We start from the raw sequence: 22593 nt of genomic DNA, 5'->3' as shown, positions 1-22593 counted from the left end.
ATGGACACAAAGGTAAATTATTTCCCCAAAGATGGGCGCCCCAGATCCACTATTCGACCAATAAATGGGCTTTCGATTAAGGGGGAGTGTTAGAAAATAGTATAAGATTTTCCTCAACACCTTAAGGTTTTAGATGAGTTGGTTACTTCATAATAAGTCTCCAAAATTAGTTTTGTGTCTTGTGTGCATATTAACAGGTATGACACTAATCAATTAAGTAAACAAATAAGTCATACCTTGGTTGAAATTTAGCTGTGGATATACACGTACCAACTTCTCAATTTTATTTCGAGGTATTCGTTTCTCCTTCACTAATCGTTGCCTTGTCCTGGGCATAAAATAGATTGATGGGGTGATTAGCGTTAAATTTCTTGAAAAACAGATGATCAGGGATGACGACCATAAGAAGCAGACTACAAGACGATGAGTTGCAATGATTCTTAACTGGTGCTCAAATTTGACAATATTTATTTCAAATTTTTCCATAGCCCTAAGCACTTCAGTATGGGTTTCAGCAGTAAGCAACTCCATGTTTCTATCTTTAAACTCTGGAATGCTGTTTTGAATGAGCAATACCTAACAAAAATGCTAGTGTTAGAAACAAAAAATGAAGGATTTAATAGTAAGATTGAAATAAACATGTCACAGATAAATTAATATAGAGATTAGATTGGGGATTAGCTTATCTTTTTGTTACTAAAAGATATTTGAATTTATGTTCCTAGCTTTAATATTATGAACACTTTTTTCTTTTATTCACAGGATTTGCCTTGATAATTCTTGTAGCTCACCAACTCTCTTAAAAGTCTTTTTCACTGAGGCCAGTTTGATAATTTTGTGGCCTACAAAACCTTCTCTGGAAACGTTGGTTGGAAAGAAATGGTGAGTTTGTGGTAAAGATGCGAGAAAAGTTTTTTTAAAACGACAAATTGGCATGTTGGGTTATTTTATGGGGATTTGTATAATATATCCCAAATTAGTATGTTACTTTACAGATGTATCCCATTTTGTTTAATAATTATTAAAATGTCCCAAGGTTAAATTCTAACTCTTATATAACTCATATACATATAATTAGTTTATATATTTATATATTTGTTTACTTAAATTGACTAAAATATTCCCAACATTTTACCGATAAGTTAATAAACTAGAGATTAGTTTTAAGTAATTACGTAACATGCCCCGCCAAAATTTTTTATGTTAGGTGTTTACTCCCGCCTTTACCAGCCAGTTATTTTTTTTATCAGGTGTCTACACTCCCGCATAATACACATCCTCCTATCTCCTCTCAGTGTTTTCTCATCACTTGTGTTCTCTCAAAATTATGGAGAAGGAGAAGATTGAAGAGATTATATCATCCAATCCTATGAGGTAATATTTCTTGATTGTTTACTTGTTATTCTCTTTTCTAAAATTTAACAGTTCTAATTGATTTAATAATATAATTGCCTTTTGTTAATTATAACAGAGATTCAAGATCAACCTTGATATGTAACCCATAAATTAGGTGTGTAACACCTAAAAAGTTGATTTGTCAACCATCTACCAAAGTATACACTCCAAGAAAAAGTCCACGTTTGATTGAAAAGGCTAACATACTAAGGCAAAATATTTCAAAGATGGTGTTGGATTTTGAAAGTCATATTGAAAAGTCCAGTCTAATGTCTGAAACCCGTGTTGCGAGTAATCAAGATTTTGTGAATATGGATGTTGATGGCCTAGATCCGAATTTCTAGAATTTGGTCTCTGAAAAAGTTGATAATGTTGAAGAAGCATTCAGTGTGATTCAAGAACCAATTATACAACTTGAGAATTTTGGAGAAGATGATTGTCATCCTGAAGATCAATCATAGAGCCAACCACTTATGTATAGTGAGGGTGAAGATGATAGAGAGTGGGATGAGTTTCTTTATCATTTTAGCATGAAAAACAGAAGTGATCAATGTGCCATCCGAGAACTTTTCTTATATTCCAAAAAGTAATATTAGTATTGGGCCATTGTTGAATGATAGTGATTTTGATGATTTTTTTGCTGCTGATTTGGTGGATCCCGAGTTGTTTTCTGAACCAGAAAATGATGAACAAGTTGTTTATGATAAAATTGAAGTAGATTTGCAATTTTTGGACAAGACTAATTTGCAACAGATTAGACCCAATTGGGCTGAGTAAGTGTTCAATTAAATAAATAAATAATAAATAGTTGTTGATACATATCAATATTATTAATTTATTTTTGTGGATTCTCAGGTATTGTGCTAGATATTATTTTGTGGATAACTATAAGATAACATATGCATCAAAGATGGTACCTTTGGAAGGTCCTGATGATTGGGAAGAGGCATTTATATTAAAAGGTTGCTATATTAAATCATATAAGCAATTTTTTAAGATAACTAAAAGCAATTATTGTCCCACCTTTGCTGATCAGAAAACAAGGCAAGCCTAGAAAGAATAGAAGAAAGGCTTATGATGAGACATTCCAGAAGAAAAAACAAGGTGTTGCAGCAAGTGTAAACAACCTGGGCATAACAAAACTACATGTGGTGGTGGTCCTATAGGCTATAACTCAAAAAGAAAAAGGGTTAGAGTGGAAATAGATAGTTGAATTAGTTTATTTGGATTGTTGATTTTTTTTCCATAGTTATGTTAATTACTTTTGAAACTTTTACATTTTTTTAATTGTTTTGAATGGTTTTTTCACGTGGTAATGAATATCTATATATTTACTTTTGTGAGGATGATGATTTTTACCGTGAGACACAACTAAAACAAATAGTGTCAGACATTGTTAAAAAGTTTCATGGCAAGAATATGTTATAATTTGAATAATTAATTAAGTATTCTACATTTATATAATTTCACAAGAAGTAAAGTAGTAATATTTAAAAATATAAAATTCATGAAGTTAAGACTAAAGGTTATAAATGTCATACAAAAATGTTAAATAGTAAAGTTAACCATGGTTAACATAATATTGTTAAAAAAATTGAAAATAGGATATGTTAATAAATAAAATTATAAATGGGACATATTTATAAATGGATATTTAAAGTGGGACATATTAATAAAAAACCCTTATTTTATTAATAAAATCAACTTTCCTGAAAATGTTGTACGTTACCAGACATAGTTGTTAGCTAGGAAAGAATCTGTCAAAGGACAACTCTCATTACTAGCTTCATGACAAACAATAACAAACTAAAAACAAAAATACTTTTGGCTGACATTTCATGACGAGGTCCAGAACTTGGGAACTCAACATATAGGTATGAGAGCCAATTGCCAAATTAGATTCATACGTCGGACGAATAACAGGTCTAATAAGTAGACTATACTGAACAATCTGATGGGAACAGAATCGAATTTCTGCAACCACAAGGAAAGGGAACATGCAAGAACCAGAATGCCCAGCCTGTACTAATCACTTATAGTAGGAAGAAGAGTAAAAAGAAAGTTGTAGGGTCTCAGTAAAAAGAACACAGTAGTAAAAAGTAACAAAGGAAAACATATTACTGAAGGGTAAAAGTGTCAACAAGAGGATATGGATAAGAGAAACAGGAATGAAGAGTATGGGTACGGAAAAAGAAGAATTGCGGTACTCAGTATTATCCTTTAGGAGGCCTTACCAATCCTCGAAGTGTGGTACTCTTATTTCAATTAGGGTTCATTCCATTTAGTAATAGCCAGTAAATCAGCTATTTTGAAAGTACTGATTCCATCCTTTATAACTATCCACAGTATATTTTGTTGTTTTTACTTGATTCCCAGTAGAACATCGGTGCTCACCGAACAGTAGGCAGACTTAGGATCCGGGATTATAACTACAACAACCATGATTCCATGCTAGACTTGACATCCCTGTGTACAGGTCTGAATATCCGCTAGATTGTCTACATAGATGTGAAAATTTCTGAGGTAAAACGTATCACCGACAATAAGGTGAGACATGCTGCATTTCATTTATACGGGGAATCACAAAATAGGTCCTATAGAACATTGAAAAGCACACAGACAAACAAGGCTGGCTATGACAAATCGCCGAGGCCTTCATTTCAACAAACAGCCGAATGAAGAAAGACCTAATGAGAAATAATGGACTCCCGTGGATGCAGAAGCCACACATATTTTAATCTGCTAAGAACCTTTATGAATGGAGGCACATATTAGCCTAACGACATAGCTGGAGATATCACAGAGGAGGTGCAAATTGATGTGATAAACTTTGATGGAAAATTTAAATGCATCAACCTTTGTCGATTCCAAAATACTATGATTGATACTACATATCTAATGAGTGATGTGTCAAGTTTGCCAAAATGAAGCTAATTAATCTTGCAAATGTATTAATGGAAGATTGTCGAAGCAGACATGAGAAGATTGGCGACGCACTTGACAAAAAAAGACTGGCAACGTGCATGAGATGAAAGCAAGGTGCACAAGAAATACATGCCACCAAATTATGTAGACGGGCTCTGTGAACAGCTTGTGAATTTTGAGGCAACAATGACTGTTGCAGTGTACATGCAAAATTTTGATAGTTAAAACTAGAAGTCAGATTGATGAAGATCCTCACGTTTGGGCGCTATTCAATCTGATATTAGATTTGAAATAAGAAAAGCTGAGATACAGTCCTTATAACCTGGAAAAGGCTTTATAGGTCACACTCGACTTGGAGGAATATTTGAACTGGGCAACTCTGAAGAAAAAGTAGACAGCCAGCAACAACCAAAACGTCAAACCACATAACACAAATAATAGAATGATAACAAGAGGCAAAGGAATACGACTCGAACACAAGTTAAATTGTAACACCAAAAGTCACCCTTCGGTTCCAAATTATAGCAATGGCGATAGTCATTTTAGCTTTAGCATTGGACTTCCACATCTAAAGTACAGTATATATTTACCTCAAAATGGGTCAATGATTCAAAAGCAGTTGCTCGAGCCTTCGTCCACATTAATTCACAAGCCGGATGCGTGGTTGCTCCTATCTCCCACAATATATACAATACACCATTCGCTGCTTCTGGGAATGCAGCCGCATCCATTGCACCACATCGTAGGAGAAGAGACATGCTATGGAACCATCAAAAAAGTTGTGATCAAGAACTGGATGCACAATATAGGTCTACAATTGCACATGCATTAGTTCTATATGCAGATGCTAATTGTTCTCGAATGATTTTTTGGCAGTGACACACTAATGCATGCTAGAAGTTTTGCAAATATAGCCCGATACTTCGAATTTACATGAACTAGAAAAATATGTTCAACATTTTGTAAAAAGGGGTGCAAAAGTACTATTTCCATTGTTGCAAAAATCAACAATCTTTCCACACGAGTAAGAAGTTCTTCTTACAATTTATCATAAAAGTTAGGATGAATAGAAAGGTTTTAGACGTTAACAATTCTAATAAAATACTACAAATATTTGAAATACATAAGCTAAGTTATCTGGCCGCCATTAATATTAATTCTGTAGAAGAACCTGATAAAAATATAGAACTTCAAAAAAAGCCAATATACACGTAATTTTACCTTGAGCAATAAGATATATCCATCAATTCATATTTTCTACCCTTAAAAGAACTTGTTGGCCCTCTAAAACCCATAAGGCCTTCAAAAATTCATATTCACGGCCAAAGGTGTTATAGCAGAACCATTTGTCGTCAATTTCGATTATTTGTTAGTTCCAATTTCAGTGTTAATGTATACTTTGTGAGGACCTATGCTCGTGGTATACATGCCAACACGAAAAAAGGTTGTCAAAAGAGAGCAACAAAAATTTGGTGAGGAACTTTTTTATGTGGAACATGGAAATAAAATTAGTACACATCTTATGTTACTATTTAAGGATAGATTTAACTGGAATCACTTGGGGAGTTTGAAGTAAGTACGACTTTCAAATTTAAGAATTGCGTTATATATATTCATAATGATAATGAGAATGCTCAAGAAAGCTTTGGATTTATTTTCATTTGATGTTGGGCATGAGAATTAACTAGGCACCTTTACTCGTCGAGGCCGCAAATGAGTGCCGATATGCTCATGAAGAGTTTGGTGTTCAGCTCAAAAAAAGTTATGTTCGAGTTCGGCTTGGTCTGTATACGTGTCGAACATGAAGATGATTCTAAGGTTTCGTTTATAAATAAGTTGAACTTTAGCACAACATAGTTCGGCTCGAAAGTTCGTCCGCAAATTCGATTATAATGTTCTTGAATATGTTTGTTAATATAGTTCATGGATTACATAACATTTTCATGACACGATAATTAGTAAATATTTACGTATATACTTGTTCACGAATTAACTTACTAGTTCATCAAATCCTTTCAATATATTTTTCGTTAAAATTATATATTTAATATTTAAATATAATAATGTTTAGAATATAGCATATACTTATTACTATACATTAAATTTTAATTTATGCATTGTATTAGTGAACACACATCATTATTTAGATAAAAATAATACAGGAGTAATATATACCTCATAACACAATATACTTGAATTTTTCTTAAACATAAAAAGATATATCAATATAAAACAACATACTTTTACCAATTAAAAAAATACAATTTGTTTGTACGATTGAATATGAAAAGATCGAACACAAAAGGCAAGAATAATTTCAAGAACATTGAGAACTTTTTCTATATTAATGAAAAGATAATTTGTAAATTAAAAAAAAAATCATATCATGTTCTAAGTTGTATACACAGTATTACCTGTTATATACTAGTTATCATCCATAAAATATATTATATCTTAAACATTTTTACCGGTATACATTTTACTTGTATGAGTTTGTAAGGTGAGTTGTTCATTAATAAGTATTTTTAGTTGTATATATTAGTTGTTTCGTACGCAGCTCGTGAAACGTGTTCATGAAAATGTTAGCAAACAAATTCTTCGTTAACGAGACGATAATCAAACGAAATATTTGACTTAATAGACGTTCGAGTTCGAGTTCAACAAATTTTTAACGAGTTAAAACATAAACAATCATGAGTTCGGCTCAGTTTGGCATTTACCGCCCTAACCAACGTCATTACAATTAGGGGCTAATACGATTGGGTCGAGTGATGTGGAACGGGTAGTTAAAATATTAACTAGTATTTATTTTATGTTATTAGTGAGGAACATATTTATTTGTAATTTATTATAAAGTAATATATATAGGAATATTCTAGATAATGGTAGACAATAAAAAAATGATTTGTTTGTTTTAGAGATTTACTCATATATGGCTCCTGATGAAATCTTTTATTATAAGAAGATTTTAATTATTAAATGAGATTATTATAAATTTATTGAATTGTGACCAAACACTATACTACGTACCACTAAAAGGCTTTTTACCTTTTAATAAAGAGAATAAATTAGATAAATGAGGATTTTGGGTCCAATTCTTTGTTGGCTAAGGCTTCCCCTTTTCATCAACTTGTCTTACAAATATATATATATATATAAACCCTTGTCCTACATGAAGAATAAAGCTATTAGACAAGATGGTTGGCAACATCATTCGAGAAATTTGCTTTAATTTGGTTTACCTTAATTTATAGCAAAAATTATAGAACTATATTTATCTGGTGAAGCTTGGTACCAATGTGATTTCATATTACATAATTTACATTTTACAAAGCATATTCAATGACAAAAGAAGTTAACTAAGAATAAATACTACATACGAGAAAACCAATTTTTAAACTACAAAAGTGGAGAGATGTTCTAGTAAGCACATACATGTTGTAGACATAATGCTTACCCATGACATATAACAGGATTTTCCATGTAACTGAGCAAATGCTTTTGTATCACACCCCAAGCAGTATAGAAATCTGAAAAAACAGAAGAAAAAGAAAAAAAAGGCTGAACATAATTAAATAATGATGCCCGATTCCGATATAATAAATTAAGTAGAAATTGTGAACCAAACTTCAGATTCGCCCAAAATAAAGTACTTTTAGGTTCTCTGCACTAAAAGATCGGACTACATTAGTTGTGAAGCCAACAATAAGCTTCATAATAAAAAAATTAAATAGGAGGAGAGTGAAGATCGATAGAAAATTATTACTCATAAACATAAAATTTCACAGAAATAATAGCCAGCAACTCCGAACTAAAATGCAGATTCCGCTATCTATGACGGTCAAAAATTTAATTTAAAAGTTCCATGTCCATCACATCAAGTACAAACTATGAATATTTTTAACGCTGTTAAGAAAAATTAATCAGGTAATCAAGCAGATCAATTTTATAATAAAGCAGTTCAGAGATTATTTTTAATAGTTGAGAAGAGCATCTGAATCACCACATCCGAGAACATTTACACATTTTAGTTAAAACTCACACCCTCATTCTGTATATGAGTTATTCCGAATACCACCAGATTATCAGAATAACTGAAGATGTTGCAATTCAAATTTATTTCAGTTTAAATCTATATCAGACAATCATTTTTTATGTTAATATTTCCAAACTGCTGTATACTACACATAACAAGTTAGTAATGAGGTGAGGACCAACTCATTTAAGTGCAGAAGAGTAAATCTAAACGAGTATGTAACATTATACCAATTACATCAGCTTCACAAAGATGGGCAAGACTTAAAAGACCAATAGTGTGAATTGATGGATCACAGCTTTCGATGCAAGCCTGTTGGTGCAGATATGAAAATTAGAAGTAGAATGGCATTAAGTCAGTCTAGAATAAAGAGATGTGTAAAAATTACAATGACATATTTACCCACCGATACAGAGAGGATAAGGTCCACACCCCTATCAGGATCTTTCTTGCAAATATCACGTAGAGAAATTGCCATGCTTATACAAATATCTCTTTCGGATGCATACTGGATGAATCTTTTTGGGAGTAATACGCTCTAATAATGTAAAAAAACAGAATAACAGATCAACACCTTAAGAATGATGAACAGATAGCAAACAAAAGAACTAAAGCAAGATATATCATATTAAGAGGCAGCTTGGAGTAAGTCTCATCGTAAATCATGTATGTTTCAATTTTAGATTCCAGTTACTTAGCAAAATACAATTATGCACCATTAGAATGAAACTCAGCTATCAAAGATTAGATTTATTATGTACTCACAAACATATGCAGCTGATGTAAGCTTCAAGATTATTCTTCAAAAAGAATAGAGACAGTCAATGTTTCTGCAAAAATTGTGGTATTTGATGACTACCTTTTTCTTAGGAGTTCATTCAGTTATAAATTTTCTAGGAGTTCAATCAGTTATATATTTTCTGTATCTAAGACGATAAATCTAGAATCTGGGACAGACATGCAACTGAAAATGGCATATGCTTGTTGTGAATTCAAATACGGATCGAAATTTAAGACTCAGGTTAACCATTACATAACCAGGGATTGACAGGAAAGATTCATGAAGTATAAACTACTTGACAAAACTTTACATATAAATTTCCAGCTTAAATTGTGCTTCAATACCACTTGAAGCATTGCTACCCTAGTCAATCGGTATATTCTTTTACTATTGCAAATCACTTATCAGATTTTAGTTCAATGATTAATACATATGTAGTATCTATAGAAACAAATGGAGACAAAATTATGTATTCTGAAACTAAAGACAAACCATATCAACTTTATTTATTGGCTGCATTCATCAGAATACATTTGTAGCTTCATATTGCACGTGCACAACAACATTGATATGTCAACATATATATAATCAGTAAATAAAATACGCAAGTTTATGATGCAGGATAGGGGGGAAAGGGTTTAAGAGAAATAAATACCTATCCCCACAGAGAATCGGAGTCGCAAAAAATTCCTTAGATTTATCAAACATTTAACAATTCATATTATCATCTCTAGTATATAAAAAGATTATTACAATTGCATATACAACTTTCCGAGAACTTGGGAAACAAGCAACTTGCGTAAGAATAGGCAAAATCAGAGATAAAAAGGAAACAAATCCCTAACTATAACATTATGCTCCGGACCAGTTCATATCTAATATCCTACAATTTCTATAAATTACTAAACAATAAAATGTAACATATATGCTTTTCTTAAGCCAAACTAATATACAAGCTAATATTTACAGAAGGAGAAGGACCGACTCTTTATAAGAAATTTGTAAAGTTGGAGATGATAGTGGCTCTACCAAAGCTAAACACGTTGGGTCCATAATCTTCATTAACTAAGCCAAGAGTAGTCAATGAGGAGCAAAGAAATTATTTAATTGTGGTTTCCGATTTAAGCCCGACATCAACCTGTTAATCATAAATCTAATTCCTAATTATGCAACATAAAACCACCTGGCTGGCTAGATTCTTGTGCGCCCCTCAAGCACCTAGGTCTCCCAAGCCAAGTTATAGAAGACTTCATAATACAAAAGGAATTAGATATGGAGCAATAAGAATCCACCTGCAAACTCCCGAATACACGATCATTCATCTCCCATGTCTTGCAAAGTACACGTGTGGCAGTAGCATACAGCATACTATTAAAACCTCGAGAAAATAATAAACCAAGTTAGAACATATTACATGATAAAATAATGTTATCCTATATAATGAAATAAAATTAGTTAGATAACACCAAGTAGCAGAGCTTATAGAAATAACTGCATACGTTCTAGTATTATATCACAAAAAAATATACAATAACATCCACATCCTTGCAAATATATCTGACAAATATATTTATGTCGATATTTGAACGAAGAGTATCTATCGTTCATCAGAATTGGATTGCTCTCATCAAAAAGGTTAGTAGAATTAAGACAAAACAATAACAAAACAGTTAATAAAGAAGCACCACGGCTTGTTGCTTAAACCCAGTTGGGTCCATCTTTTAATAATTAGACAATCTTCAGTCAGGTATTTTTTCTTTTATAACTCGTACTAGCCTATAACCCATGCATCGGCTTAACTTTGATATTTGTTATCATATTTACATTGAATTAAAATTTCGTATATAATTTGTAATCGTGCGAAGATAATATTATTTAATATTTAATCCTGGTATGTTTCCTATTTATTGTAAATTATTTTGTGATGTCAATTTTGTTTTTAAAATGATTATGGCATTTGAAATCTCTGGACTTAGAATCTTTTAATTTATTTTCCTGATTTTCTTCAATTATTTTAATTGTTTAAATAAATTTGAAAGAGTTTGGCTTTAAATAGAAGAGTTTAGGAAGAAGTTAGTGCAAGTAGAATATATTCTAACTGGAATATAATTAATAGAGTTTCTAATAACGTGGTACTTTATTTATTTTATATATATATATAAATAAATATATATTATTTTAGAAGGTGGTAACAAATTTTTAGGAAGGTGATAACCAACCCACCAAACAAAACCTTATTTTTTTGAAAGGTGGTAAGAAATTTTTAGGAATAGAACGGTATTTTAATTTCTATCGAATGACGGAAGAGGAAATATTGGACATAGCTGCTGTAGCAATGGAAGGGGGTGCCTTAGGTGGTATCAATGGGAAAATAAGCGATGACCCATCCATCGCTGGTCTGATTTAAAATTGTTCATGCTCCGTCAATTTCGACCCTTGAGCGGGAGCTCGTTGCACAAGCAGTGGCTGTCTACAATTCAAACAACTACAGTGGATGAATATAGACGAAAGTTAATAGAAACTGCAGCCCCACTTGATCGTATCCCAGAAGAGATGTTGTTAGGCCACTTCATCAATGGCGAGAAGGAAGAGATTAAGGCAGAAGTCAGGCTAATGAACCCTGTGAATTTAGTGCATGCTATGGAACTGTCTGTGCGTGTGGAGGAAAAGCATCGCGTGTCGTCCTACAAGAGAACTGGGTTGAGTACCATTAAGACAGGAAGTTATTCAGTATACAGCAAGGGTTCATCCATAGTCAGCCCATATTCCATGGTGTCAGGAATAGGGAATAAGTAGCAGTAGTAGTATATACTGTGCTGATGTGTTACGGTGTGGTGTGTGCTAGTATAAGTCAACTAGGGGTAGTTTGGTCTTTACAATCTTGTATGGTGCTGGTCTATATAAACCAGACTAATGTTCTGTTTCTTTTATGCATTATGAATATATGAAAATGGAACTTGTTCCACAAGTCTCTCTCTTCTCTCTCTAGGGTTTCTCTCTAGAAATCTATCTTCTTCTTCAAGTTACTATCTGATTCTGTCTCTCTCTATAATTTCTGACTCTATCTCTCTGTTTCTGCCTCTAATCTGCTGTTTCTCTCTGTTTCTTTGCTATATCTAGCTGTTATCTCTCTGTTATAACCAGAAAATACCAAAAACAGTTACAAAACTAGTTCAGGAACCACCAATTCCTGACAAATTGGTATCAGAGCACACATTTTGATCCAGCCACTGCTTCATCTTTTCTGTGCTAGTTAAAACGAGTCGAGCAGTTGTGGAAGTGTTGTAATCGCAGTTATAGATCTCAAGTTACAGCTAAATTTGTTAAGGTACTCTGTTTCTCTTCTATTACTTACAGATCAGTAGTTGAGTTGAACAGATCTGTTGTTTTGAAGTGAAGTTTAGCTGATACTACCTCATTTCTATTAGTTGTTACTAGTTTTGTGTTTTCCTTATTGAAAAATCTCAAAATTAGTAGTGTAGTTGAGTTTTGCTGGTAGTTATATTGTATTTGTGGTGTAATATGAGGTATAGTACTGAAGGTGTTTGACTAATTGTCAAGGAGAAGCGATTGTGAACTAATTGTGTATATGAATAAAAAGTGTTCCAGTAAAATTGTGAAGATTGAGGTTGAAATTGAAAGGAGGACCAGTGTTGTAGTGTAACAGCAGAGATATTGACTGTGTAAAGTAAGAGTTGGTGAATGTTTGAGTGCTTGTGATAGTGCACTGAAACTGTTTGATAAATTGCAAGTGAGAAGTTAACTCAGTAAATTGAAGTAGAAACTCTGCAGAATTGATACTGTAGTGTGTTTTTTCCTGATAGTTGTGGTGTGTTGAACTGGTGGACAGTTGGAAGGTGTGGTGCTCTACAGATATTGTCGTCTTGTTACTGGTATAGACAAGGTGTTTGAGTAATCATCTGTGTGGACCGATTAGTTGATATCCGGAGGAATTGTGCTTATTGAAGTGTGTTGTTGTTCAAGCACTCCAGTGTTTGATTAATTGTTTGTGAGAATCAATTGGTACTGGTGTGGGAAATTGTAGTGCTATAGTAGGGAGTGTAGTTGTTAACTATTGGTTTCTGGTAAGGAATTGTTTCATCAGCAGAATAAGCATGGAAAAGGCCAATGGACTAAGCTTTGATGAACTCTTACAAGAAGTTCAACAGCAGTTCCTCGGGTACAAGGAGACTTCTGATAAGAGATTTCAGGATTTAGAAGATTTGATTGGTAAAGCTGCTCTGAAGATGGAAAAATTGAAAAAGATGAAAGGCAAGAAAAAAGGAGAAGCTGGATATGTAAATCCTTCTGTTAAATCCAGTTTACCAGGAAATGATCTACTCGAATCATTACATCATCTCAAATTAAATTCTCCCCAGTTTGATGAATTTCCAGGTGAAGATAAAGAGGATTGGCGCTATGAAGAAATCATTTGTATAGTTTTGGGTCTGGAGGATTTCTTTAAGCCTAAACAGAGTCTTGAAAAATGCAATTCTATTGATGCTAAGGTGTTGGAGTGCACATCTGATTTAAGAATAAAACTAAGGGAGAAGAAGTATGATGAAAAAGAAGATCTACATGTGACAATAAAGTCAGGGCCAGAGTTTCAAATGCCGACAGATGTGATAGCATCCACAGAACTGGATAAGTTGAGGTTGCAGCCTGTACCTTGCTTTATTTTAAAACATCAAGATTTAAATTCCTGAACAGCCTATGAAGAAAAGTCAAAAGACCGTGAAAAGGAAACTGAAAGTAATCAGCAACATTGTACAAAGAGAATTCAGCTAAGCTATAAGAAAACTAGTGAAGAGGAAAAAGGAGAGATGCAACTCCCAATTGGTGATGGGCAAGCATCTGAAACCTTGAAGGCAAAGAGGGATGTAATTGTGGAGCCTCAAAATCACTCTCCCAGTGAGTCTAGTGAGTCTGACACTACTGAAAAGTTTCCAAGAGAGAAGTTTGAATTTCTTAGTGTGAATCACCTGATTAAGTGTTCAACCTGTTCATCTAGGATTAAATTTGTGTTGGACATGAACTCTGAAAGCAAAACTGTTTTAGATGAAGGTGGAGATGGATTGAGTGATTCTACTGATTTCACCAAGGAACACGTTGCTAGGAAAACAATTGAAATCTGCATAAATGAAAGCTCAATGGAACTGGTTGCAAACATGAAAGACTTACAACAGTGGAAGGGCGGTAACAATATTATTAATGAGATGACATTCCAGTTGGAAGAAGTTTTTTCCTTATTCCCTGCCAACATGAAAAAGATTGTTGAGGTTTTTCTGTGCAAATTAAATATCAAAGATTCCCCAGCAGCTGAAAATTCTTATGGGTTAGGTATGGAATCGGACAATTTTAGCAATGTGAATAGGCTTATCTTTGATCCGGGTGGTCAGGTGCAAAACAAGGAATCAAAAGGTGTTAACAAGTTGAACAATACGATTAAGAGTGAGGTGATAAAGGAAGCAGTTGTAATGGAAGTCTTAGTTGCTAATCAACGTAGGCATCGGCATGATATTAGTTTGAATTCTCTAGCAATAGAGCAGCTATTGGAGGAACTTTCTCATTAACAGAGGAATGTGGTTATCACTGAGATTGAGATTTCAGCTAGAGTTCAAAGACAGAATGTCCAAGTGAATGATGGAATTGATATAATTCTGGCTAAGACCAATCAACAATGTAATCCTGTAATAGGTGAGATAATTGTACAAATCTACAAGTACATTGTATTAAGAGAAGGCAGCTCATGTAAGATAACAAGACTTGGAAGTCAAGGAGGGCTGGAGAAGAAGGTATACAATAACAATTTTTGATCCAGGAGGTGTTTGCATGATATTCAACTTGTTGGTAATGAGATTTTTCTATACATCAATTGTTGCAAGATATTCTGAATAGAAAAGAGTTGTCATGTACCAGAAAAGAAAACATAGCAAAGATGTACTTCATTCTGGTGGGAAGAAGTTGAGAAGTGCAAGAACCATGAGGACATGGTTCATTTTCAAGAGGGGAGATATGTCAGGATAGGGAATAAGTAGGAGTAGTAGTATATACTGTGCTGATGTGTTACGGTGTGGTGTGTGCTAGTATAAGTCAACTAGGGGTAGTTTGGTCTTTACAATCTTGTATGATGCTGGTCTTTATAAACCAGACTAATGTTCTGTTTCTTTTATGCATTATGAATATATGAAAATGGAACTTGTTCCACAAGTCTCTCTCTTCTCTCTCTAAGGTTTCTCTCTTCAAGTTCTTATCTGATTTTGTCTCTCTCTATAATTTCTGACTCTATCTCTCTGTTTCTGCCTCTAATGGGACGTCATTTCATTGTCCGCTCAGACCAGCAAAGCTTGCATTTTCTAACACAGCAGCAAGAGGTTAATTCAGAATACCAGAAATGGGTAATTAAACTCGGATTCGACTTTGAAATTCAGTTTAAACAAGGTAGTGCCAACCGAGTTGCAGATGCCCTTTCGAGGAAACAATCTGGAGAGATAGCCTTAAGTGCCTTGGTGTCGACTTCGGTGGTTAACTGGGAGTTATTAAACAAGGAGCTGCAAGAAGATGCAACCACAAAGCAAATCATTTCAGATTTGTTGACTGGGGAAGGGGAACATGAAGGGTACAGCTTGGCAGGAACAAGGCTGTTCTATAAAGGCCGAAGTGTGATACCACGACAATCATCCCTCGAACCCTTGTTATCGAAAGAATATCACGACTCTGTAGTTGGGGGACACTCCGGGGAATTGAAAACATATCTCAGGTTAGCTACTGATTGGTTTTGGTCGGGCATGAGGCAAGATGTCACGAGGTATGTCAAGCAGTGTCCCACTTGTCAACAGCAGAAAAGTTTGCAGCAGTCACCAGCAGGACTGCTCCAACCGTTGCCAATCCCTGCACTGGTCTGGGAAGATTTATCTATGGATTTTATCGAGGGACTTCCCATGTCTAAGGGGTCAACACTATCTTGGTTGTGGTCGACAGACTATCAAAATACACACACTTTATTGGCTTGAAATACCCTTTCGATCGTTCACTGTGGCCCAAGCTTTTATTCAAGAAGTTGTCCGTTTACACGGTTTTCCAGCCTCAATTGTTTCTGACCGTGATCGAATTTTTTCCAGCACTTTCTGGAAAGAAATATTAAAACTTCATGGTACGGAATTGAAGAGGAGCACATCGTACCACCCACAAACTGATGGGCAGTCCGAGATTGTGAATAAAGGATTAGAAACTTATCTTCGTTGTTTCGTTGGGAGTCGACCAGCAACATGGGCCACATTGGTTGGCCTGGGCAGAGTTCTCTTATAACACATCTCCTCACTGCTCCACCAAAATGAGTCCGTTTAAAATTCTTTATGGGCGAGATCCGCCCCATTTATTGCGTGTGGAGGCAGGACAAACTCCAGTGAATAGTCTTAGTGAATAGTCTTGAAGAAATGCTTCAAGGAAGGGATGCCATTTTGGACAACCTCCACTACAACCTGACAAGAGCTAAACAAATCATGAAATCAGCTGCGAACTTGAAACGACGTGATGATACTTCTGATGTTGATGATATGGTTTATCTTAAGTTGCAACCGTATAGACAGAGGTCCTTGGCAAGCAAACCATGTGAGAAGCTTGCTGCTAGATTTTATGGACCGTTTCGTGCTGCACAAAAGGTGGGGAAGGTGGCGTACCGTCTATAGTTACCTGAGACTGCCAAAATTCATCCCGTATTTCATATTTCGCAGTTAAAACGCTCAGTGGGTAATGCAACAGTTCATGGCTCTATTCCACCAGAATTGGAGTTGATGGTAGAGCCAGAGGCACTGTTGGAAGTTCGTCAGGTAAAGGTTTGCACTACAACGAAATTGGAGGCGTTGATTCATAGGAAGAACCTTCCTGCATTTGAGGCAACTTGGGAAGATGTTGCTACTGCCAATCTGCAATTTCCGGCATTCCATCTTGAGGACAAGGTGGCTTTTTGGGAGGGGAGTAATGTGATGCACCAAGATGTGACGGGGTCTCTAATAACTTATTCAAGAAGGAAATCAAAGGGTAAAAGGGTAACAGCACCTGAAGTCAACTAAAGCCAAGTCAATGAGAAAAGGCAAGGGGCAAAAAGGGAAATGCAGGGTAAAGTAGAAAGGGCGAACAATGATATAGACGAGAGAGGGGTTAGGGTTTGATCATCGCTGAGTATTGTAATAGTTAACTCTTAGACTTGGTGAGTACTGGCCTCTCGAAAACAGCTGTGTTTGCTACGTTTTAATCAAAGTTCAATATCTATTTTAGTAAATCGTTAAACCTATTATTGTCTGTGTTAATCTCAAAAAAAAACTGTAGTAAACCATCACAAATTCATACCACTGATATTTTGTAGGGCACAAGGTCTTGTTACAGTAAGTTTGTAAGAATTTATTTATTTTTTGATAGAGAGGATGTAAGAATTATAAATTACGAAGTACTGGATGGGTGGATGGGTGGATGGGTGCAAAACATATAAATGAGCCTAAGATGGCAGCGTACCACACAAAAATGTAGGTCTCATAATTAAAAAAAAAAAAAAAAAACTTACGGTGTAGTGTCATTCTGAAGCATAGGCAATATAGTCTGCACAACAAGTGGTACCATTGCAGGATGTGAAGCAAGTGATGGAAGTACCCCCAGAAGCTTTAGCTGCTGCCATAGATGAACTAAATAATATTATGACTTCGAAGATGGCAACTGCTAAACGGTTTCCCGAAAACTGTCACTTTAGAAATAAGCTTCATATATCTCACCAGCATCCAATGGTAGTCAATAGCTTGATCTTCAGCACATATTATGTTATTGTAGAATAAGATGACTAGTAACAGTGGTACACCAAGTTTAGGGTTCATGTTTCCAGTGACAGCCAATAGTTCTACAGCTGAAGCCCCCAATGCATGATGCAGGACAAGAACACTCATAATTGCACTTATATATGGCGCCATCTCTACAAAGGACAAAAAGAAATCCAAATTAAGGAACCAAATTTATATCAGCAACTTGAACTTTCAGCTCTAGGAAAAACGACAACTAAAAAAAATGTGCATCTACCCTTGAGCACGATGTTCTCAGGCTGGGAGATAGGTACAGAAGACTTCTGTCTTTCAACAACCCCAAGTGCATACTCCACTATCATGTTGGTCCACTTCTTTGGCAAGTCACCATTCATCATTACCAAGTAGGATGAAGAATATGACGATAATGGATCCTAGAAATTACAGCACATCAAACAAATTTTTTAAGTCATAAGTGCTAAGTAAAACTATGTAACTAAACATAAGGAACAATATAATGACACTATACCTGATACCATAAATGCTGCAGAAGTCTGTAAAATATATGTTCAGGTCTGCTAATGGATGGTGTTCTCTTTTTCATGTCTTGACCTTCGGCTTGTGTAATCAACAAGTTTCTTGAGGACTCAAACAACAGGGAAAGCAATTTTGTCGCCGCTTGTTTAACAGACTTTGAAGGAGAGGACATGAAGTTCATGAGAGGAAATATAAATAAAAGTTCTTCACCCAAACACCCAGCAACAAGATTACCTGCAAAAGCAAGCACGTAAATTAATTTTGTACTGAAATGGTATATGTGTAAACATCATAGGTGAAAATCATATAGAAGATATATCAATTATTACAATAGCAACAACAATGACAAAAGAAGAATATAAAAAAATCTACAAGGACAAATTAAAATAGACCTTTCTCTATAAATTAAAAAAAAAATTGTAGCTCATGCACAACTCTTTTGCATCATGATGGTGTGAAGAGTTGCAATTTCCTGGGTATCTGGTCGATAAATTTCACTTCAGATTTTGATCAAAAGACATGCAAAGTAACAACGCTGCCAGGACGCTCTGTCACTTTTAACAAAGTGAAGATCAATTCTACGATGCTATATTATAGCCCCTTCTACACAAATGGTGCTTCAAAATAAGATTACTAAAAATTATTTAATTATTATAACAATGACAAATTTAATAAACAAAATATTTTATATTTAAGATCAAAAAATAAGATTTTGAAAGACCTAATTTTATGTAATAAAATGTTATTTCTATATATTATAATAAATATATTTAAATATTTATTTAGTTAAATATTTAATTATATATGTTAGGTGATAATATGCATTACTGAGAATACCAAAATTAAAATATTTAAAGTTGATATACCGATTTTCCATAACTGAACATGGGTGAAATTACAATATGGATCTTATACAATGCTAAAATGGATATAAAACCTAAAAAATGTATAGTCCATTGGTCAAAGTAAGGTTAAAAATGTCATCTGACACTAAATATGGAAACCAAAGCTCAGTAATATTTAGACAGATATAGATAGATGTGAAGCAGACTTATATGGAAAAGATATCGCTATTGAAAGATATTAATCATACCCTTTTTTCCTTTCCATTTAACGAGCAGCAAAAGCATTCTGAGTATGGAGAGTTGTTTATGCTCAAACTCTGCTTGAACAAGAGTTATAAATAATGATAATACCACTGATGAAATTTCAGGTATATAACTCAAACCAAGCTCGTTTTGGACGGCTACTAGACGTCTTGATATTTCAATTACAGCATCACTCCTACAAGAACCCTTGTCAAGATATGTATTCAGTGAAAAGATAGTTTCAAGAAGTTCCACACACTGCAGCTGGACCTCGTGAACCATCTGCAGAGGATGATAAAATGTAAGGATTAAGCATTACACTTGGATCCAAAGTGAATTCTTGAAGTTCTAGGTAAGTAAGATAAAATGTGAGTAGGAAAAGAAATAGCCAGAGGCATACCAATCCAATCCCAGCTAGCTGCCGTAAAACCACAATAAGCATGTCTACCATGAGTTCCAGAAAGTAAGAAACATTAGAAATTTCCTACAAATAGTGAAAGAAAAGAATCACACATTAACAAGGTCCAAGTTAGACAGCATGTAAATAGACACTAATTAATTATACATTTAAAATTGAGCAATAACAACTTAAAAAGCAGTCAGAAAAGACAACTAAACTTAAGGCAATAAGGTGTACTTACTTGTTCATTATTGCAAGGGGAAAATCTAAGTAATCTGATTAATAGTTTGATGACAGGAAGAGCCTCCACCGGATATGAACAGCAAAGAGATGCAATTGACGAAAACAAAGTCCGAGAAAAGGGAATGAAATTGGACATTGTTATGGTGATAAAGTTGAAAAAGGGACTTAAAAACTCACAAACCGGAAGCATTCCAAGATTCTTGTTGAAGAGCATAAATAAAATGACTTGTTCCACTAGTTGTGACTGAACCTCTATCCTGCAAGAAAGTATCTTGACAAAGGGATGAGAATGAGAATCAGAAAAGCGAAAGGAAAGAGGATGATTGCGAAAGCCCCATCGAACAAGAAAGCCTAAAGCCTTAACAAAAACAACAACAAAAGGAGGAGGATGATGTTGTTGTTGTTGTTGTTGTTCCAAGGCAGACTGGAGGTCCACTAAAGCATGAGAGAGAGGGAAATGGTGTTGAGTAACGACAAGACAGAGCTGGCGTACGGACTGATCGACGACGGGGGGAGAGGAGGAGAGAAGACAATGAGTAATAGCGTCTCTTCCGACATTGTCATCTGGAGATGAACGGAACTTGTCAAATATTGAAATTACGGCGTAGGACTGAATGGAGGGTTGAGGGACTCCGGTTTTCTCCAGTAATGAACTGTAACTTGATGATTCCATCGCCCCCCCCCAACTCTAATTCAATCAAAATTATCCCAATTGCTTCTACCTTCAATCCCGTGTTTTGCAAGGGTTTCTAGCCTAAACTTTTTCTTTCAATAGCATCTCATTTTTGTTGAGGGTTTTTATATTGCAAACAGAAATTGTTAAAATGTATAACTATTCAATCTCCTCCGACCTCATTTAAACGTGGATGGCCAAAAATACCTTCTTTTTTTTTAAGTTGTAACAAGAATACCACTTTTTGGAGTTTATGGCCAAAACTACCTTTTTAATACGCATTTTAGAAATGGGTAAATCTATTACGTATCTGAAAAATGGGTATTACATAAAAAAAAAGAGAAGAACATGTGATCGGAATCAAATGTGTGATACGCATTTTGTGAATGCGTATCTTATTTTTTATTTTTTTTTATTTTTTTTTCAATTTTTTTTAATACGAATTACCCATTTTTAAAATGCGTATTAGTATACCCAACTGAAAAATGCGTATTAGACGGGTATTTTTGGCCAAAATTTTAAAAAGAGGTATTTTTGTCACAAACTCTAAAAAAAGATGTATTTTTGTCATTTTTTTCATTTAAACCTCTAAAATGCTAGTATATATCATAGTTAGATTTTTGGGTGGTGGCCCTTCACTTCGAGGTAAAAAATGACCATAAATGTTATTTCAAAACGATATATCGTGTAATGTTTATGCAAAAGACATAAAACGGTATTTTGTATAACGTTTTAGCATTTTGATTTTTTTATGCATAAAACGGTAAATAAAGTACCGTTTTGGTACAAAACGTTATATGATGTATCGTTTTGAGCAAAAACGCTAATTTAACTAACGTTTTACACATTATAAAAAATTAAAAAAAAAATAAAGTACCAAAACGGGACACTATATACCGTTTTGCATTAAAAAACAAAACATAAGACGAAGTACCGTTATGAAATGATATTTTGGGTCATTATTTTCAAAAGTGACATTTTGGATCATTTAACACTCGAAAATGACATTTTGGTCCATTGTTCTAGATTTTTTAAAAAAATTTAACAGAAAAAGTTAACTTTAAAAATTTTTAGTCGTATATTTTTGTTAAACTGCCACACACATGAAATTGAGATAAACAACTTTTCATCTCTCTGTTGAATTTTACTGAACTTAAGGAAGTGTTTGGTATTGCTGTTGCAGACAGTAATAGCAGCTTTTTGCTAAAAAACTGTTAAAAATTGTTTGGTAAAATTTAAAAGTTATTTTTCGGAAAAGTGTTTTTGGCCTAAAAGCTGCTGTTAGAGAAAGCAAGTACCCTCATATTTTTAGAAAAAGCTATTTTTTAGCTGTTGCGGGAAGCAGATGCTGATTTCACCATCAAACCTTACCAAAAACATTGTTATTTTTAATTTTTTGCATGAAAACATATATTTATAAAAAAAATACCAAACAGTCATCTGATTTTTACAACAACACTTTTTTCAGCAGCACTTTTTATAACAGCACAATAATTTTTAACAGCAATCTCAAACAGAGCCTAAGACTGCAATTGCAGACCACCCAGCTTTTATTTTACTCGTGAAGATAATAATTATTTTAGGACTAATTAAACAGATATACAGATGAGAGAGACACTCAAGTTTGCTGATAAACCATAATAATCAAAGAAATACACGGCAAACACAACACTTCTGTTAAAAAAATTTAATAAAATCTAATGAAGTGATATATATACTAATATTTTAG

General features: G+C 34.1%; 1 protein-coding gene across 2 annotated transcripts in view; it reads right to left on the bottom strand.

The window, feature by feature from the left end:
• Positions 1 to 20998, bottom strand: part of LOC141672012 (protein RST1) — a 31283-nt gene extending 10285 nt beyond the window's left edge. The window contains exons 1-14 of one of the 2 annotated variants that reach the window (XM_074478494.1): positions 20190 to 20998; positions 19949 to 20032; positions 19554 to 19830; positions 18453 to 18694; positions 18201 to 18357; positions 17903 to 18096; positions 17698 to 17801; positions 10430 to 10505; positions 8763 to 8894; positions 8587 to 8668; positions 7778 to 7850; positions 4911 to 5079; positions 446 to 576; positions 237 to 328 (exon numbers count right to left, since the gene is read on the bottom strand). In XM_074478494.1, the coding sequence (XP_074334595.1) occupies positions 237 to 328; positions 446 to 576; positions 4911 to 5079; positions 7778 to 7850; positions 8587 to 8668; positions 8763 to 8894; positions 10430 to 10505; positions 17698 to 17801; positions 17903 to 18096; positions 18201 to 18357; positions 18453 to 18694; positions 19554 to 19830; positions 19949 to 20032; positions 20190 to 20864 (2488 nt within the window). In that variant the 5' untranslated portion in view covers positions 20865 to 20998. The remainder of the gene's footprint in view (positions 1 to 236; positions 329 to 445; positions 577 to 4910; positions 5080 to 7777; positions 7851 to 8586; positions 8669 to 8762; positions 8895 to 10429; positions 10506 to 17697; positions 17802 to 17902; positions 18097 to 18200; positions 18358 to 18452; positions 18695 to 19553; positions 19831 to 19948; positions 20033 to 20189) is intronic. The other variant, XM_074478495.1, reaches the window with a different exon arrangement.
• Between the last annotated feature and the right edge of the window lie 1595 nt (positions 20999 to 22593).

This window comes from Apium graveolens, chromosome 7 (genome assembly GCF_009905375.1).
Source record: "Apium graveolens cultivar Ventura chromosome 7, ASM990537v1, whole genome shotgun sequence".
Classification (NCBI taxonomy): domain Eukaryota; kingdom Viridiplantae; phylum Streptophyta; class Magnoliopsida; order Apiales; family Apiaceae; genus Apium; species Apium graveolens.
Note: the sequence above shows the minus strand (reverse complement) of the source record. Positions and strands in the feature narration are given on the sequence as shown.